At 38.1% G+C, this 18,340-nt stretch overlaps 1 protein-coding gene across 1 annotated transcript in view; it reads right to left on the bottom strand.

The window, feature by feature from the left end:
- The window catches only part of LOC139960862 (uncharacterized), a 52,131-nt gene extending 35,929 nt beyond the window's left edge, over positions 1-16,202 (bottom strand). The window contains exons 1-4 of the mRNA XM_071959501.1: positions 16,017-16,202; positions 14,043-14,983; positions 12,166-12,317; positions 7,118-7,194 (exon numbers count right to left, since the gene is read on the bottom strand). Of these exons, the coding sequence (XP_071815602.1) occupies positions 7,118-7,194; positions 12,166-12,317; positions 14,043-14,983; positions 16,017-16,079 (1,233 nt within the window). The 5' untranslated portion in view covers positions 16,080-16,202. The remainder of the gene's footprint in view (positions 1-7,117; positions 7,195-12,165; positions 12,318-14,042; positions 14,984-16,016) is intronic.
- Between the last annotated feature and the right edge of the window lie 2,138 nt (positions 16,203-18,340).

Here is an 18,340-nt window from a genome sequence, read left to right on the forward strand (position 1 = left end):
ACAATAGATGGTAGGCCAAGCCTTCCCATTTTCTCATCATGGTCTAGGTCTTCAAAGCCTGGCACAAGTTGGTGGCCCTCCGACAGCATTGTAGTACTCAAGATAACGTCTCACAAGAGACCAATGCAGTAAGCGTAATACAGTAAGCGTAACGAGGGACCTATACGGATGAGACCAACGGTGTTGTTTGCTTTATTGACTCGCTTTTCAGTATGGATAAAGAAAATTTTAACTTATCATCAACCGCGACTCCAAGATCCTTTTCCTCAGAATCTGCTTCAAGGAAGGTATTCCCCATATAATAATCCAGCTACAGGTTATTTATCGCTAGATGCATAACTTTGCACTTATTTGCATTGTAGAACATTTTGGAGACTTTGAACGTCATTTGACTTGTTGACATTCAATTTATCAAGCTTCTCCATGACCATATCGTATGAAATCTCTCTTCAATAGGAATCTTGATATTTTTTGTAGCAAACTCTGACTAAACTCACATTTTCCCTTGTGAAAACGCTACAGAAGAAGTCGTTTAATGTCTCTGCTTTTCCTTGTCAGTTGCAGCTTTTCCACCATCAGTCTCAAAGTCACCAATACTGGACCTTACTTTCAGCTAACTATTGGCATACTTATAGGAACCCTCGGGTTCTTTTTAGCTACCTAATGCTAATTGGTTTTCAAAATCCTTCTTAGCTTCCGACATTCTCACCTAGCTCGGTTTCCACCCCTAGCAAATGCTTGTTACCATCTAATGTAGTAAGATAGGCTATGTTTTATAAGCTGCAGGCTTTTTCTTAACATTGGCTAACACAAAAGAACTCATTCAGACGGGTCTACCAAATTTGTCACTGTGCTTTTTGTTGAGAGGATGGATTTTTTCATCCCTTTAATTTTTGCTCAAGAAGCGTCCAACTATCTTCACATGTCAAACAGGAAAAATTATTATCTAGGTCAAAATCAGAAACTAATCTCCTCAGCTCAGCATATTCACCTTTATAGTCACATAGTCACCCTTGCTTTTCTTCGGCTCAACATAGCAGTTAAATTTGAAGAGTACAGTACAATGACGATTTTTGTCCATGGGGGAGGGGTCTTCGTAAGATATATCTAAAACCATGCCTTCTTCATTAGTAAAGATTAAATTCAATGAATCTGAAGCCTGATTTGCCCTCTTTTGTGTTAAAAAGGAAACCCTTATACACTATAGATTGCCTGTACTGTTCGGAATTATGTGATGTAGTCTAATTCAAGTCAATTTCAGGAATTTCAACAGATCAAAATATGCAAGAAATGTTTTACATGACGGACTTTCTTCAAACTGGAAACAAGATTAGCATTATTGACAAGGTCACTGTTTGGGGACCTGTTAGCCAATGAGATTATTTTTTACTGTTACTTAGCTTTACTTCTTCCAAGCAGCCCGCGTCAAACTCATACAAATCAATATGATTTGATTTTAAATGGTAAGCAGTGTAAACAAGAACGCCTTTCTTGCAGACGTTAGCATTTGAAAATAAATCATAACCCTCCTTGCACTATAAATTCAGAATCCTGAACCTTCAGACTGGTGTGCTTAGGTCCATACTCGGTGATACAAACAACATCTGGCTTGTGCAGCAACAAGCTCTGCTCTTTTGTTTACCAAACTGTCTACATTTGCATTAAAAATAAATAAACGGTGTAATTACATAGTTTGATGCATTAACTCCGTGAATCCTCGCAAATTACACAGTGAACCCACTCCCCTGCCTTTTTATGCTGTTCTTTTCCATTAACAACTCTTTCAACTCTCTTCGTTCTAAAGGGGTCAAGTCTTGATATAAATATCTTTATAAACATCATGCACCGACTGAAGGTTCCCTGATTCTTTTAAAATCATTCTCTGGTTACTGATCGATACCTTTTTGGCCCTCATATGTCTTCTTTTTTTTTACCGAATATACCTAGTCTCAAACAATGTGATAGAGGGACAGTAAGATTTAGCTAGACCAAAATAGCTCTGTTTCTCAATATCCTTTCTTTCATCGCAATCATCCTTCTTGCTCACAAGACATTGAAAACTATAATATTTCGCTTCCTCTCCTCTCTGTCGTTATGTTCATCGAAACTACTATTTGTATCTAGGGTGGCTTTCTCTTCAATTTGAACATTTAATTCCTTTCTGAGTGCATCGAACGTACCTCTCATCCCTACAGGCTGATCATCTTTAATTCCTCACTAAGAAGTTTAATATCATTCTGGAGGGTTGGAACTTCTCTCGTAATACGACTGTTCACATTACCTTGAACTTTTTTATCTCTTCTTGAGCTTTAGAGAAATATTGCTTGCATTTTGCGTCAATGTCTGTACGGTCCATTTTTACAGCATGAGCTATGACAAGGTCATTACAGTATTCACAGTACTAATGAAAGCTTGTTCCATGAAGCTGGTCACTTAACAATTGATAACTGGAACACTCAGGACACCACCAAATTTCACACTTCTCACATTCAATTTATCATTTTCAGCACTGCAGTGGCGTAGCCACGGAGGCGTGGGGGCGACAGCCACCCCCCAATGAAAGCTTGTCGCCCCCAGTCCCCCCCCCCACTGGGTTTTTGGGTGTCGAAAAAAATTGCATGTAGTGTCTCCACAGAAAAAACAGGGTCGATGCGCACTGGTTTACAAGAATTTACCCAGGCGCGTAGCCAAGGGGCGAAGGGGGCAGCCGCCCCCCCCCCCCCTTGAGCATATTTTTTTATGATATGGCTAGTAATATCGCTATAGTAAAAGGAGTAAATGCTAAGAAGCAACTTACAAGGCATGGGAAGTGCCATTTCCAACGATCTGGGAGGCATTTTCAGCCAAACTTTTCTTGTACGCTTCGCGCCAACTCATGCTGGCGCTACGCTTAGATAGTTTGCAATGCCGTAACTACGGCTCTGATAGTTTGCCTACAGTTTCGCCCGTCCCTTGGCAAATTCCTCGCTACGCGCCTGAATTTCCCTAATTGGTTAATACTAATTCTAATATACAAATAAATACTAATACAAACAGCCAATCAGGATCTTTGTAACCAGTGCGCATTAACTGATCAAACAAGCTAGTGAGCTCTATACCCTTATTGAAAGGTGGTTTCCAGGTACTAGAATGCCAAAGAAGATGTTAAAAGGTAAAAAATGCTGCATCATACAGGCTTCTCACATCATTCCTCGCGTCATTGCCTCGAAAACTGTTACATTTTCAATCTGGTTTTCACTTCTGGGACGTACCCTGATGCTCTTAAAACCGCTAAAAAACCAAATATTCAAGAAAGGAGACAATACTATCGCTGAGAACTACCGGCCAATCAGTCTATCCCCCTAATAATATTTCAGACGCAATCTTTGATATCAGCTTGACATATAGTTTGGTCATTTCAGTATGTTACTTGGCTGGAAGCCCAGTCAATATTTCCTTATTTTCCACGCGCAATTTGAAGATTTGTCGAAAAATGTCAATGCCGGTGTGAAACTCACAAAAGATATGTCATGATATTTCAAAGAAACTCACCAGACTGGTTTTTTTCCTTCTATTTCACTAAACTATTTCATGACCATATCAAGACATGGGATCTCAAAATGAAGGATGTTGAGAAAACTTAAAGCAGCTTACAAGGCCTGGGAAGTGTCTTTTGCAATGATTTAGGAGGTTTTTTTAGCTAAAAAATTTCGGTTCGCTGCTGCAGCACTGAAAACATGTTAACACTTTTTACAAACTAACTCATCTGTTAATTCAATGCTGTTTCCCTAACCATTCGACTGAAAAGATTTATTGACATTAGTGAGACTAGCCTGCTGAGTTAGACCCAAATCTACCTCCTTTTGTGTAGTAGCTGCACGTGAAGTTCCTCCATTTTGGTTTTCTACACTACTGCTTCTGGATTTCCTTACTACTGTTTCAGCCCGCTTATCCTTCTCGTTTTGGCGACCAATGTGGAAGAATAGTTCTAATTTCAATGTTATACACTGATAACAAATTATTGTTTACTTGGCATGAGCTTGGCTAGTACACACAGAGACTAATATTAGGCTAGGCCTGTCCGCACAACTGCTACCATATGTACACTGAACCCTAGGCATAGTTCAAGGTCGGTGCTGGTAACAGCCCACATTCATGTTTCTATACTTATTGTGGTTTGCTCATGTCAGTCCAACATGCTCGATAAGTGGCAAAGGAAGCTATCAAAAAGTAAGGGCGATGAAAATGGTTGTGGTTAGGAAATATTCCTTGGTAGAATTTTAGTGACCGATGTAGATGTCACAATGGTAAGTCACACTCCAATCTAAATAACTAAATAAAGTGGGAGACTGCTGCAAGATAAAATGGAAACTAGGACTAAATAATATCATCATATTATTTATATTACGATGATGTAATTTTAATACACCTTAACAAGCTACCAAAATTTTCCGCTTGGATAAAAGCAGTGTGGTTATGCTCAACACAGCAACTGTTTTTGATTATAAACTTACATCCCTAGCAACAGATCAAAGTCCTAGCTCTTGGGAAACGACTCAAGTATACCTAAGAGACAATATGCTGCCATGGAAACTACCTACCTCTCTGTAGAATAACACGAGATGCACAGTCACATATTGATAGTTTCTGGCACCTTCGCAGCATAAATAATGGAATAGAAAGACGCCTACCGTTTTTTAACAGAAGGATAACGTAAGACTTTATTCAATGCTGTATAGCACACTTGTGACGTGTCACATTTATTTTATGTTTCATTTTGTTATTGACTGTCTTCAGAGCAGGTTTTTAGTTACTTTTGATCTATTTCTCGATGCTGTTATATAATAAAATCCACATCAATGGTTAACTAATTTTCACTTCAAATATTGAATGGAAGTATATAAGTCCATAAGTTTGAAATATTGAAATTTACTATTAAATGTTCAACATGTTCAACAATGTTCGGGCGACGAGATATTAAGGATCGAATCAATCAATTGGTGCATTCTGAGGTATATGTAAAATATAAATTAGGTCTATATGAAATTTAGCTCTAAACGCAAGACTGTGCTAATAAATCATAATAAATCCAACATATCCCGACTGTTTTAGGAAGGTGCCTGAACGTTGGTGAGAGGGCGAGGAGCAAATCAAGGAATTTATAAAGGAGGGTGTTGCCTTGGGGTTATTGAATCCGAATTCCATGTAGGGCGGGATTTGGAGATACACCCCACCAAAAAATAACAGTCAAATGACACAGTTACAGTATAAGTTAGGTTTATATATGTAGCTCTTAGCGCAAGTTGTGTGAGATTGAAATAATATTCTTCCTCGGATGAATGAAAAATACGCCTCGACTGAACCGTTTCTCGCGATTAACAATGGGAGGTGCAGGGGGCATGGGTTAGCCGCCATCCCACATACACTCTTTTCGCGATTAACAATGGGAGGTGCAGGGGGCATGGGATAGCTGCCATCCCACACACACTCTTTTCGCGATTAACAATGGGAGGTGCAGGGGGCATGGGATAGCCGCCATCCCACACACACTCTTTTCGCGATTAACAATGGGAGGTGCAGGGGGCATGGGATAGCCGCCATCCCACACACACTCTTTTCGCGATTAACAATGGGAGGTGCAGGGGGCATGGAAAGAAACTATTTGTGAAATTGTAAGCTTCTTCAACGTGCCAGCAATGACGCACACACGTATTTATCGGATTCACTTCACTATACTGCTGTCAACAATTGAAGTGCTAATGTGGTTGAAAGATTCGCAGTCCTTACAAATATCTGTTCATTCTTCTACAGGATTGTGTCCACGGATATGAAACAACAGATGGATAATCCACCAAAGGAAATACAAGATGATGTCGATAAAAACGTAGGCCTTTAGTTGAACTTCGTCTGATAAATAGACATTAGCTTTTGAAAATGACAAAATGAAAAACAGTAATGGCAGCAAATATTGTAAAACATGTACAAGAGCTTCAATTATGAACCTGATAAAAGCGGTTTGGCTGATAATGCTGTAAAGGTATGAATATAATCATCTGCAAGAGATCTAAATGATGGTGCTGATAATGTTGCAGAGGTATGAAGACAGTAGTTGTTATATCTTCAAATGGCGTCTAGAGGCATCGAACCTATTGAAGTGATATATACCTCACTTAACGTAATCGAGATGGAAGCTTTGCTAAATTCATGTGCAGCATCTCTTCATTTTAGTTACACAGTAAAGTGTAGATCGCTCATCAACCTTTCACCGTGTAGGATCAATTGCAGCTCTAAAATATTCTCTTTCGAAGGGACTTTATTTGACGTCACATCGTTATAGTCTCGATACAATGGGATTGGGATTGACAGTCGATGAAGTTACCCGGACTCTATTTAGGTTGTTGAGACCACTGAGTGGCACTGCAATTACACTCTTGTGAAACGGTATATGTAAGCATTGTAAGAATTGTTCTTCCCGAATGATAATAGTTAAGTGTTAACATGTGTTCCAACTTACACTTGTGAATAGCTTCAATCGAACACATAAACATATATCATTTTAACACTGTAAGAGACGTGCCTTCTGACGCCCACTTGGCAATACCACAAAATCGCATCCAAATGAAAAATGACAAGGATATGTTTCAAAAATATTATCTTAAAGTTGTGGGACACAACTGTTTCTGTATTTACTTTAACGTTAAACTCGATAATTTGGAGAAGCTAACTGGCTGTAGTATCTGCTATAGATGTCAACGGTTCATGATATTGAGCCGCTATATATAATTATTGTTTGCTAGGGCCAGAGTACCGATTATATTTGCCATGTGGTAAGTACTCGTTGAGATTAACATAGCAGGAACTTCTAATTTACAGATCCTTGCTGAAATCTTTGCACATATGCATATTAGTCAGATACCTACCAACGCTTCAGACATGATAAACGTCTATATTAATTGCTCGTTAAGATTTGCCAGCAGGGAATTCTTTTGTGCAAAAGTCAGATATTAGTCAGATACCTACCAACGCTTCAGACATGATAAACGTCTATATTAATTGCTCGTTAAGATTTGCCAGCAGGGAATTCTTTTGTGCAAAAGATATACCTACGCAAATGCATATAGTTAGATACCTAACCTACCGAAGTTCCTGGTATGTCATAGACGTCTATAGTGAGGGCTCGTTCAGAAGGATCCAGCTGTTTGGTAACTAAAGATTCTGCAGTAAAAAGTAAAAGTAATTAGGAAATATTTATCATGTTTTTATAACAGATTCAACTTTAAAATTTTGCTCATATTTATCTTCTTAACGCCGAAAGGATGAAAAGTTGTGATAATTTCTCTATAGAATAGCAAAAATTGACCCCATTAGTACCGTACGATGTTGATACCTTAATGATGCACACCAAGAGTTAATGACTGTTTGGTGTAATCCAAACCAATGTTTCTTATATCAAATGAAATGTCTTTATCCATTTTGTATTTGTCAAGGATATCTGTCCGTACTATATATACGTTTTATCAATTACATTCATCAATAATCTACACCCACGATGTGTCAATTGATGTCAATCTTAGTCATAATTAGCTTAGTTTTTATTGCAATTCCATATGCTATGTTTTTGTGTTCTTATAGCCTGCATGAAGGGACAACTGAGGCCAACATAGCGAAGAACAAGTTGTCAACATCCGGCATTCATGTTTTGTTTGTATTCCGTGCAATATTTTGAATGAGGGAAGATAGCGGCATTTTATTCAATTCCTAGTCGATCATGCCTCGGTAATACAAGCGTTGTTTTCATTCCGATGAATCGTGATCTACGGTGCAATGGACCCCAAGGCCGAAACTCCATCAACACTTAAATCATATTCGCAAGCGTATGCTAAAGGCTTGGTCAAATCCGGAATGATGTAGGCCTATTTAGTCACCATGGAAAATGCGTGACTAACGGTACGTTTTCTTAAATTGTATCATATTCACTTGAAAACATGAAACAAAATATGAAAGAAAATAGCTTCACTAAAGTTGTGTACGAAAATAGACACTCATTATGAAACCTGTATTGACTATTGACAATATATACAATACATACATCTGAACAACAAAGGAATTGAAAATGGAAACGTTATTAACTTTGTATGCGCCCTTACTGGAACCACGATGTTCGGCGGTATCTTGTACCTCAATGTCATAAAATGAAATATAAACTCCCTCCACTCAACAACTGTACATATATTTGCAGTAAATTACATTCAAACTCGAGGAAACTATAATTTCTAAGTACCAAGATATCATTCACCACAAAAAATAACACATCTCATCAGATTCATTCGTTTACAGTATTCTGTGAGATCCATTTGTTTACAGTATTCTATTAGATCCGATTGTTTACACATCTCATCAGATCCATTCCTTTACACATCTCATCAGATCCATTTGTTTACATTATTCTATTAGATCCATTCGTTTACACAACTCATCAGATCCATTCGTTTACAGTATTCTATTAGATCCATTCGTTTACAGTATTCTATTAGATCCATTTGTTTACACATCTCATCAGATCCATTCGTTTACAGTAGTCTATTAGATCCATTCGTTTACAGTTTTCTATTAGATCCATTTGTTTACACATCTCATCAGATCCATTCGTTTACATTAGTCTATTAGATCCATTTGTTTACATATCTCATCAGATCCATTCGTTTAAACATGTCATCAGATCCATTCGTTTACACATCTCATCAGATCCATTTGTTTACAGTATTATATTAGATCAATTCGTTTACAGTATTCTATTACATCCATTCGTTTACAGTATTCTATTAGATCCATTCGTTTACAGTATTCTATTAGATCCATTCGTTTACAGTATTCTATAAGATCCATTCGTTTACAGTATTCTATTAGATCCATTTGTTTACACATCTCATCAGATCCATTCGTTTACAGTAGTCTATTAGATCCATTCGTTTACAGTTTTCTATTAGATCCATTTGTTTACACATCTCATCAGATCCATTCGTTTACATTAGTCTATTAGATCCATTTGTTTACATATCTCATCAGATCCATTCGTTTAAACATGTCATCAGATCCATTCGTTTACAGTATTCTATTAGATCCATTTGTTTACACATCTCATCAGATCCATTCGTTTACATTAGTCTATTAGATCCATTTGTTTACATATCTCATCAGATCCATTCGTTTAAACATGTCATCAGATCCATTCGTTTAAACATGTCATCAGATCCATTTGTTTACAGTATTCTATTAGATCCATTCGTTTACAGTATTCTATTAGATCCATTCGTTTACATTATTCTATAAGATCCATTCGTTTACAGTATTCTATTAGATCCATTCGTTTACAGTATTCTATTAGATCCATTCGTTTACAGTATTCTATTAGATCCATTCGTTTACATTATTCTATAAGATCCATTCGTTTACAGTATTCTATTAGATCCATTCGTTTACAGTATTCTATTAGATCCATTCGTTTACAGTATTCTATAAGATCCATTCGTTTACAGTATTCTATTAGATCCATTCGTTTACAGTATTCTACTAGATCCATTCGTTTACAGTATTCTATTAGATCCATTCGTTTACAGTATTCTATAAGATCCATTCGTTTACAGTATTCTATTAGATCCATTCGTTTACAGTATTCGTGCGCTATGTATCAAAGTGAGGGGCAAGGGTATATATCTGGGGGAGGGGGGTGGTAGTGATGGAGAGCCATCAGCTGTGCGCTATGTATCAGAGTAAGGGGGAAAGGGTTTATATCTGGGGGAGGGGGGTGGTAGTGATGGAGAGCCAGCAGCTGTGCGCTATGTATCAGAGTAAGGGGGAGGGGGTTTATATCTGGGGGAAGGGGTGGTACTGATGGAGAGCCATCAGCTGTGCGCTATGTATCAGAGTAAGGGGGCAAGAGTATATATCTGGGGGAGGGGTGGTAGTGATGGAGAGCCATCAGCTGTGCGCTATGTATCAGAGTAAGGGTGCAAGGGTTTATATCTGGGGGAGGAGGGGATGGTAGTGATGGAGAGCCATCAGCTGTGCGCTATGTATCAGAGTAAGGGGGAAAGGGTTTATATCTGGGGGAGGAGGGGGTGGTAGTGATGGAGAGGCCAGCAGCTGTGCGCTATGTATCACAGTAAGGGGCAAGGGTATATATCTGGGGAGGGGGTGGTAGTGATGGAGAGCCATCAGCTGTGCGCTATGTATCAAAGTAAGGGTGCAAGGGTATATATCTGGGGGAGGGGGTGGTAGTGATGGAGAGGCCAGCAGCTGTGCGCTATGTATCACAGTAAGGGGCAAGGGTATATATCTGGGGAGGGGGTGGTAGTGATGGAGAGCCATCAGCTGTGCGCTATGTATCACAGTAAGGGTGCAAGGGTATATATCTGCCTCCTCAGTTCATCCTTTCAATTAGCTAAATAATGCCTCAGTTTCTCTTATATGAATTTCGTCTAATGGAGTTCATAATCCGTCAAATTTCCTACCATTAAACAACGTAGTCGAAATTTTGAGACAGCACATAATCGAACTGAACGATGAGATTTAGTGGAAAGTTTCATAAACATGTGAGAACTTTGATTAAAAACAAGTTGTAATTTCGAAAAGTAGTTGAAATTTGAAGATAGAGGAAGACCCCAAATCCCCATCAGTTTATGACTTCTCACTTTTTGATAGCTTCCTGCGACACGGTACATGTTTCATCATGCCGGTGGTTGGGAGTGGAAGGTGGTGTTGCGCCGAAGAATACAAAAGAGGTGAAATTCTGAAAAGCTTGTAAAAAGATGATTTCTCGAAAAGTGCATTGGGATTAGCTTCATACTTGAGATACACATTAGTAACTTCTGTGGAAGTCAAACCCATCAAATATCAATGTTAGATATGACTGCAAGAACTGTAATATCTCAAGTTAACTATTTTGTGCAGTGTTACATCGAAGCCCTCATAAAACGTTGCAAGGAACCAATAAGCCTGTTTGTGTTCTGTGTTTATCATCTATTCGTGTCGATTAAGCAACTCTAACTAAAAGACCTGGTAAGATGGATTCACAATGACACAATTGAGAACGCGTGAAGTTTATATGCTTATTGCAAAAGTATTTGCTAAGAGTTATCAGGTCTAAATAACGTAGAAGTAACGTAGAGAGAGGCTAAGTAAAAGTTCACTTTTACTCAATCTAATCAACTTAACTTTCCACATTGAAGAAATGGTATATCCTGAAGCAGGGTTCAATCTAATCACCTTAAATTTCCACATTGAAGACATGGTATATCCTGAAACAGGGTTCAATCTAATCACCTTAACTTTCCACATTGAAGACATGGTATATCCTGAAGCAGGGTTCAATCTAATCACCTTAAATTTCCACATTGAAGACATGGTATATCCTGAACAAGGTTCAGTCTAATCAACTTTAACTTTCCACATTGAAGATATGGTATATCCTGAAGCAGGGTTAATGTATGACATGGTATATCCTGAAGAAGGATTAATGACATGGTATATCCTGAAGCAGGGTCCAATCTAATCACCTTAACTTTCCACATTTAAGACATTGTATATCCTGAAACAGGGTTCAATCTAATCACCTTAACTTTCCACATTGAAGACATGGTATATCCTGAAGCAGGGTTCAATCTAATCCAGTTAACTTTCCACATTGAAGACATAGTATATCCTGAAGCAGGGTTAATGACATGGTATATCCTGAAGCAGAGTTAATGTATGATCAGACGAGACATGTAATATCCTGAAGCAGGGTTAATGTATGACATGGTATATCCTGAAGCAGGGTTAATGTATGACATGGTATATCCTGAAGCAGGGTTAATGTATGAGCAGACGAGACATGTAATATCCTGAAGCAGGGTTAATGTATGACATGGTATATCCTGAAGCAGGGTTAATGTATGACATGGTATATCCTGAAGCAGGGTTAATGTATGAGCAGACGTCACGAGATGACAAACCAACAACATTTTAAAGATAGGCCTAATTAATACCTTTATATTTAGAAGAATAATAATACATTAAAATGTTACAAGTAATAAAAATGTTTTTTTCTCTCTGTGTTCATGTTACAACTATAACAACATAGCTGCCATTAATACAAGTGTTATTTGATGGCAGCAGACATTACGTTGCTCGTTTAAGAAAACCCACCATTATTTGGATCCCTGAAGGGAAACCATACGTGCATCGTCTCAGCATCAGTAGAGCTATTTTTCCTTTCAGAATTCTGGTCAGCACACAAAAGAGATCGAAGAAGAGTAGTTTTCCCTCCTCTGCTTGGTCCAAGTACAAACATTCGTAACCTTGGTAACAGGAGAAAGAGAAATTAACAGCTTGACATGTATAGCGTAGATTTGTTTGTAAGCAATGGCGTGATATGAGTTGTTAACCGTAACCCTATCAGCTTCCCCGATGATAGGGTTAACCATAATCCTAACCCATTTCTTCTGCTTTCATTGGTCAGTAGTGTGCATCCTTAAGATTATATGCACAAACTGTAGGAATGGCATTCAAAAAGAACACAAGGTTTAGTTTAACCGCTCAACACTTGATCTATGAAGGATGGCCGGGTTGGGGTGGGGGGGGGGGGTCTTCTAACCTATCGTGAGATGCTTCTGGAACATTATTAACTGTAATGTTTACGGACATCATCACTGTGTTATAACAAACATTAATGTCAGCTCCAAAAATGATGTTGGCAATAACAGACCACAAGATATGATCGGGCTAGCCTGTGTTGCCCTAACCACCCGCTGACTCCCCCCCCCACCCCCCCCCACCAGGCTTTCCCAATGGCATCTTCATTGCTTACGTTGTAAAGTACATATCCTACAGAAAACGTTCCCAATTACAATTCTATCTTCAAGACAAATGTACTCGTTCGAGTTCAGCTCCCCTTCAAACACGTTCGATATTGTTCTGTTCCAATGGGAGCAGGCTGTAACACGTATAACTACAACCACTGATGCAAATAATCAGTCAAGGAGAGAATATTTTAGTGAGAATGTGATTGTTCTAGGCTTTGATAAGTTGACGTTAATTTTGCCTTCATTTTTGCCGACTCACTATTCGTAACTTATTTAGAAACATATTACAGGCTTGTTTAACTTCAACTCTACTGTTTCATTAAGTTGCTGAATTTTATTAAGGTAGCAACGCAATAGAAATATTTCTGAACGTCTAGCGACAGCAAACATCGGGATCTGGCGTAATATCTTCAAATGCATCTTCCACCTGACCAAAACAGAAATAGTATGTCTTTGCTTCATTTACTGATCACGTTAGCTTACCCATCTATACCTAACACAACTGATAGGGCATTAGTAAAAGGCAACCATGCATTCAGTACGGTTCTGATAAGGTCAGCCCAGCTGTCTACCAAACCTAGAAGAACTGCTTCATTTTAAAAAACGGAGGCAGTAATTTATTTATCGGGTCCCTAGCCCTAACCATACCGGTAGTATGCCAAATTTGTAACATCGCTATAAAATGTGAAAATGCTAGAAAGGTGAAAGTTGCGGTTGGTTCTATATCAAGTACATATTTTCTACTTTTGGCTTTTAAACTTCCCGAGGCTCTCTTTTACAATTGCGAATAGATATATTGTTCTTCAGACATCCAATTTAGGCATGTAATGAATAAGGAATTAATCAACAGGCGAATGTTGGTATTTGAAAATATCTTCCTTGTTTTTGAACTTATTAATGCATTAAGCGTATTAATTTTATTTTTAAAGAGCTCCCCACAAAAAGAAAAAGAATTATGCCCAACAATACTTCTTTGAATAACTAAACTGTTTTAACCAATGCTGGCGAAATGTGGACACCATGCATGTTATGACCACTTAAATCGAGTTATCAGCCGCACTATGAAGATAATCAACATGGCGCTGCTGCACAAATCTACACACACGCTCAATATATATATATATATATATATATATATATAATTATAATGATGTTCTCGACACATTGCAGGTCTATGAAAATAATAACTAAATAGCTCAAGTTTAGTAACTAGAAACCTACCTGAAAGTCAGGTTACTCTCAATGAAATATTCCATTATTTCTTTAAGTCCTCCACGTATAACATTATCATCTGATTGATATGGTAACTCTGCTGTAGTATTCGTAATATCGAGTCTTTCCAGTCGAGTGCACCAAAGAATAGATTCCGGAATTTTGGAAACGTTCGTTTCACTTAATACTATTTCACGGATATCATTACAGTGTTGTGTTAATTGCACCAGAGATTGTTCGGTTATTAAAGAACACTTGGATGCATCTATTGATTTTAAATGAAAGCAGTTTTGCGCCACAGCTTGGATACCGTCATCAGAAATTTGCGGACAGCCGCTGACATTGAAATAGGCGATACTTTTTAATTGAAAGGAAACGAGACGTAATGTTTCATCCGTCACACCTGTCTTTACAAGTGTTAACGACGTAATATTTGGACAATTCATAATTAGGTGGCGTACTCCATTATCTCCAACGGCTGAACAGTAACTCAAGTTTGCACTTGTCAAAGTCCGAAAAGTCTGACTGATTCTGTCCAAGGTGGCATCATTTAATCTCGGAAAGTTGACTACTTGGAGCGATGACAATGCAGTGATCTTACTTCGTAAACATGAAGTTGTAAAGTCGTATTCACTCAATGCCCAAGGAATGCAACCAAGCCCAGATCGAATAAGGGACAACGATTGTAGCCCACGACAATTTTGTAATAAATGAATCAAACCTTTATGTGAAATATTTCTGCAAGAATTGATCAAGACGTCTGTCAGCTCGCTACAACGTTCCGATAAAAGGATTAAATCTTCATCTGCTAAATGTTCTAGATTATTCAACTTAAGCCTTTTTAAATATGGATTAACGAAAATGATCACAGAGGCTATCGCCTGATTTGCAGTGCAAGTAGATTGGTTAAGTTCTAAAGATTCCAAACCCGGCAAGCTTTCTAGTGAAATCTGAAAAGGGAAAAGAACCAGATCATTATGTCTAGCAGTAATATTAAGATCTTAACTTCTGACGAAGTAGAAATCCATAACTTTGACGAAAATTTCCAACCTCCACTGGGATTCGAACCCTGGCTTCCCGTTTTATATGCGGTTAACCAACTAGGCATGGACGCTGATTGAGGTTCGAAAACGGCAATGAAGGTCGTAATTCCATTGTAGGCATTTATCGAACAATGCTAGTTCTGTTTTAGTGACATTTTTGACATACTCTAGAGATCAATCTTGATGATAACCAACTCGAAATCATTTGTGATCGTAAAGTCGGATCTCGAAAGAGATACTTTGAACAGACTCTGCTAAATGAAATGGAAATAAACGACATATAGCAGTGCCGTTTTACCAGACTTGGATCGGTTTCAAATGAGATGTAACATATGCCTATGAAATAGAGTATAAACAAGACATGTATACATGCAATGCATCACACAATTTCATGTATAACCAAGCACCGTTTAATTTGATCGGATCAGTTCCGAATGAAATGTGAACTACGTATTCAAGTACCGGTATAGGCCAAACAATCCGATGAAAACCATAATGTATCAGTGTGTAATAAAGCACTGTCTTGCTTGATCCGACCAAGTGTTAAATGTCCGCTAAATCGCCTATGTTGATTTGATCCTGATTTCGTGTACTAAACGTAGCATCCAACATCACGACCTAACAATTTGAGTTATTGCTTACCATTTTGGTGTGTGTTAAACTGATGGTATACATTAGTTTTAGGTTTGCTTAAAGTTTTATGATTCGAGATCAGTAGTAGGACGATCATAATGAATGCTGCAGAAGAAGATGATATGCCATGTTGTACAACTACAAACTTTAATGCGCCTCCGTAACACAAATTTGATTTCCTTAAATGATTTACGGGTGTTGTTGAAACGATTAACGCAGTGTTAAATTCGATTAAATAATGAAACCCACTCAGACCCTATCTCGCTTAATTGCTATTTATTGTATAATTTCATGTAGTAAGACTAACCTTCATTTCTTCAATTGTAGCAGACGCTCCAAAGTCGAGTGTTTTTTTCGACAAAGTCTCCATGACTATGCATCAGTAAGACCACCGCCTCCGTGTCGCCCTCGAACGTAAAAAAAATGTCAAAAATATGAAATGGCCAGCATTTCCCTAGTCCGGCTTTAAGTACCAATTGCTGCAACCCGACATAACGGATGTATTGCAATGTGTGATTAAATACGTTATGTTTGTTTTACATCAACGAATACTTCATCTCTCACACCGTGCAACATTTCGTTACTATAGTAACCAAGTCCACTAAGATCGAAGATAATTAAAAGTTTACCATTGTACGTTCAATTTTTTAAGCAGGTGAGCAGATGATATGGTAAAGTAATTATCGAAAATCGATCAGTTGCCAACAATTCTTCAGAAATAAGGTCGTTATTTACTAAAAGAGGCAATGAAACAGCTATGGCGCATTGTATACGGCAAGTGTTAAGAAAGTAATATATATATATATATATATATATATATATATATATATATATATATATATATATATATAAATATATATATATAAATAAATAAATATATATATATGTATATATATATATATATATGTGGTTAACAATGGATTACCTTGGGATAGCTTGGGTTACGGATGGATTACCTTGGGTTAGGTTGGGTTATCGAGGGGGTACCTAGGTTGGCTTATGGGGGGGTTACCTTGGGTTAGGTTGGGTTATCGAGGGATTTTTTGGGGTTAGGGTGGGTTAACAGGGACTACCTTGGATAGCTTGGATTATGGCGGGGTTTCCTTGGGTTAGGTTAGGTTTCTTGAAATTAAACGATGAAAAATCTGAATTCATTGTTTTTGGATCAAAACAGCAGCGGGAAAAGGTAAAAATTCCTCACCTTCGTATTGGTACCACAAACATTACTACATCAACAAAAGTTCGGAATCTGGGTACCATATTTGATGCCAACATGTCATTACATTATCATATTACCCTAATATCTCGAAATGCTGCATTTCATCTTCGCAACCTTGGTCTTATTATGAAATACCTTACACAGAATGCTACAGAACAACTAGTGCATGCATACGTAACATCACGCCTTGACATGGGAAATCTCTCCTTAACGGTCTACCAGAAATACAAATCAACCGTCTTACACGACTACAGAACATTGCTGCACGAATTTTCACCCGTTCCAATCCAAGGCAATATGTCACACATATTCTGAGAGAATTACACTGGCTCGCGATCAAAGACCGAATTGTTCTTAAAATACTGATTTTCATATATCGCTATTTTGTTAGAACTTCACCATTCTACTTGTCAGAACTTCTGCAACTATATCACGCAAATCACAGTTTCATGAGATCACACAATCAATTACTTCTGTGTGAAAATCGATAAAGGTGGAAAAAAAGGTTTTGCTGCTGCTGCTCCTTCTCCGCGGAACAGCTTTCCAGAACATGTAAAACATAGTCCATCTGTTGCTTCTTTTAAAGGCATTCTCAAAACTCATCTGATGAAAAATGTAAAATAAATTGTTCAATGTTGCCCATTTGTGCTCGCATTTTTGTTTCGAGGGTTTACGTAGGGTTAGGTTAGGTTTTCGATGGGTTAACTTGGGTTAGTTTTGATTATGGAGGGATTATCTTTGATTATCGATGGGTTACCTTGGGTAAGGTTTGGTTGTCAAGGGATTTCTTTGGGTACGCTTGGGTTATGTAGTTTTCATCTTGTGTTCGGCTGGAATATCGATGGATTCCCTTGGGTTAGGTTGGATTATCGCGGGGCTAACTTGTGTTACCTTGGATTATCTAGAGGTTACCTTGGGTTACCTTGGATTATGGATGGGTTACCTTAGGTTTTCAAACGATTACCTTGGGTTAGGTTGGGTAATCGAGGGGTGGCGGCCGAAGTATCGTTTTGTGACGGGACGGAGTTTGGTTTACTCTACCCTATGAAATGAATTTGATGCATTTACTAAGACTCCCCTATGTCTAAACAAACAAGTGACAAATTGACTTTAACTAGCATAAATGAAAATTGCTTCTACTATCGCTTCCCAATATTTACCTGTGAAACATAGTCCACTGCTACATTTCTGACGATTTTGTCACCCAAATGCCGCACACGATACACATTTCGAGTGATTTATGTCCACTTTATGACTAGTTATGTCAAAGACGTAGTGTTTGTATTATGCGCTGGTATTTTCTTGCCGTCAGAGCCGTATATAGAGAGCAAAGCGCCATCAGTTCGATGGGTGGCTTCAGTATATGTTGCATGACGTCATTCTCCCTACTTCAATTGATATGGTACCATATA

This window comes from Apostichopus japonicus, chromosome 20 (genome assembly GCF_037975245.1).
Source record: "Apostichopus japonicus isolate 1M-3 chromosome 20, ASM3797524v1, whole genome shotgun sequence".
In the NCBI taxonomy this organism is placed as follows: domain Eukaryota; kingdom Metazoa; phylum Echinodermata; class Holothuroidea; order Aspidochirotida; family Stichopodidae; genus Apostichopus; species Apostichopus japonicus.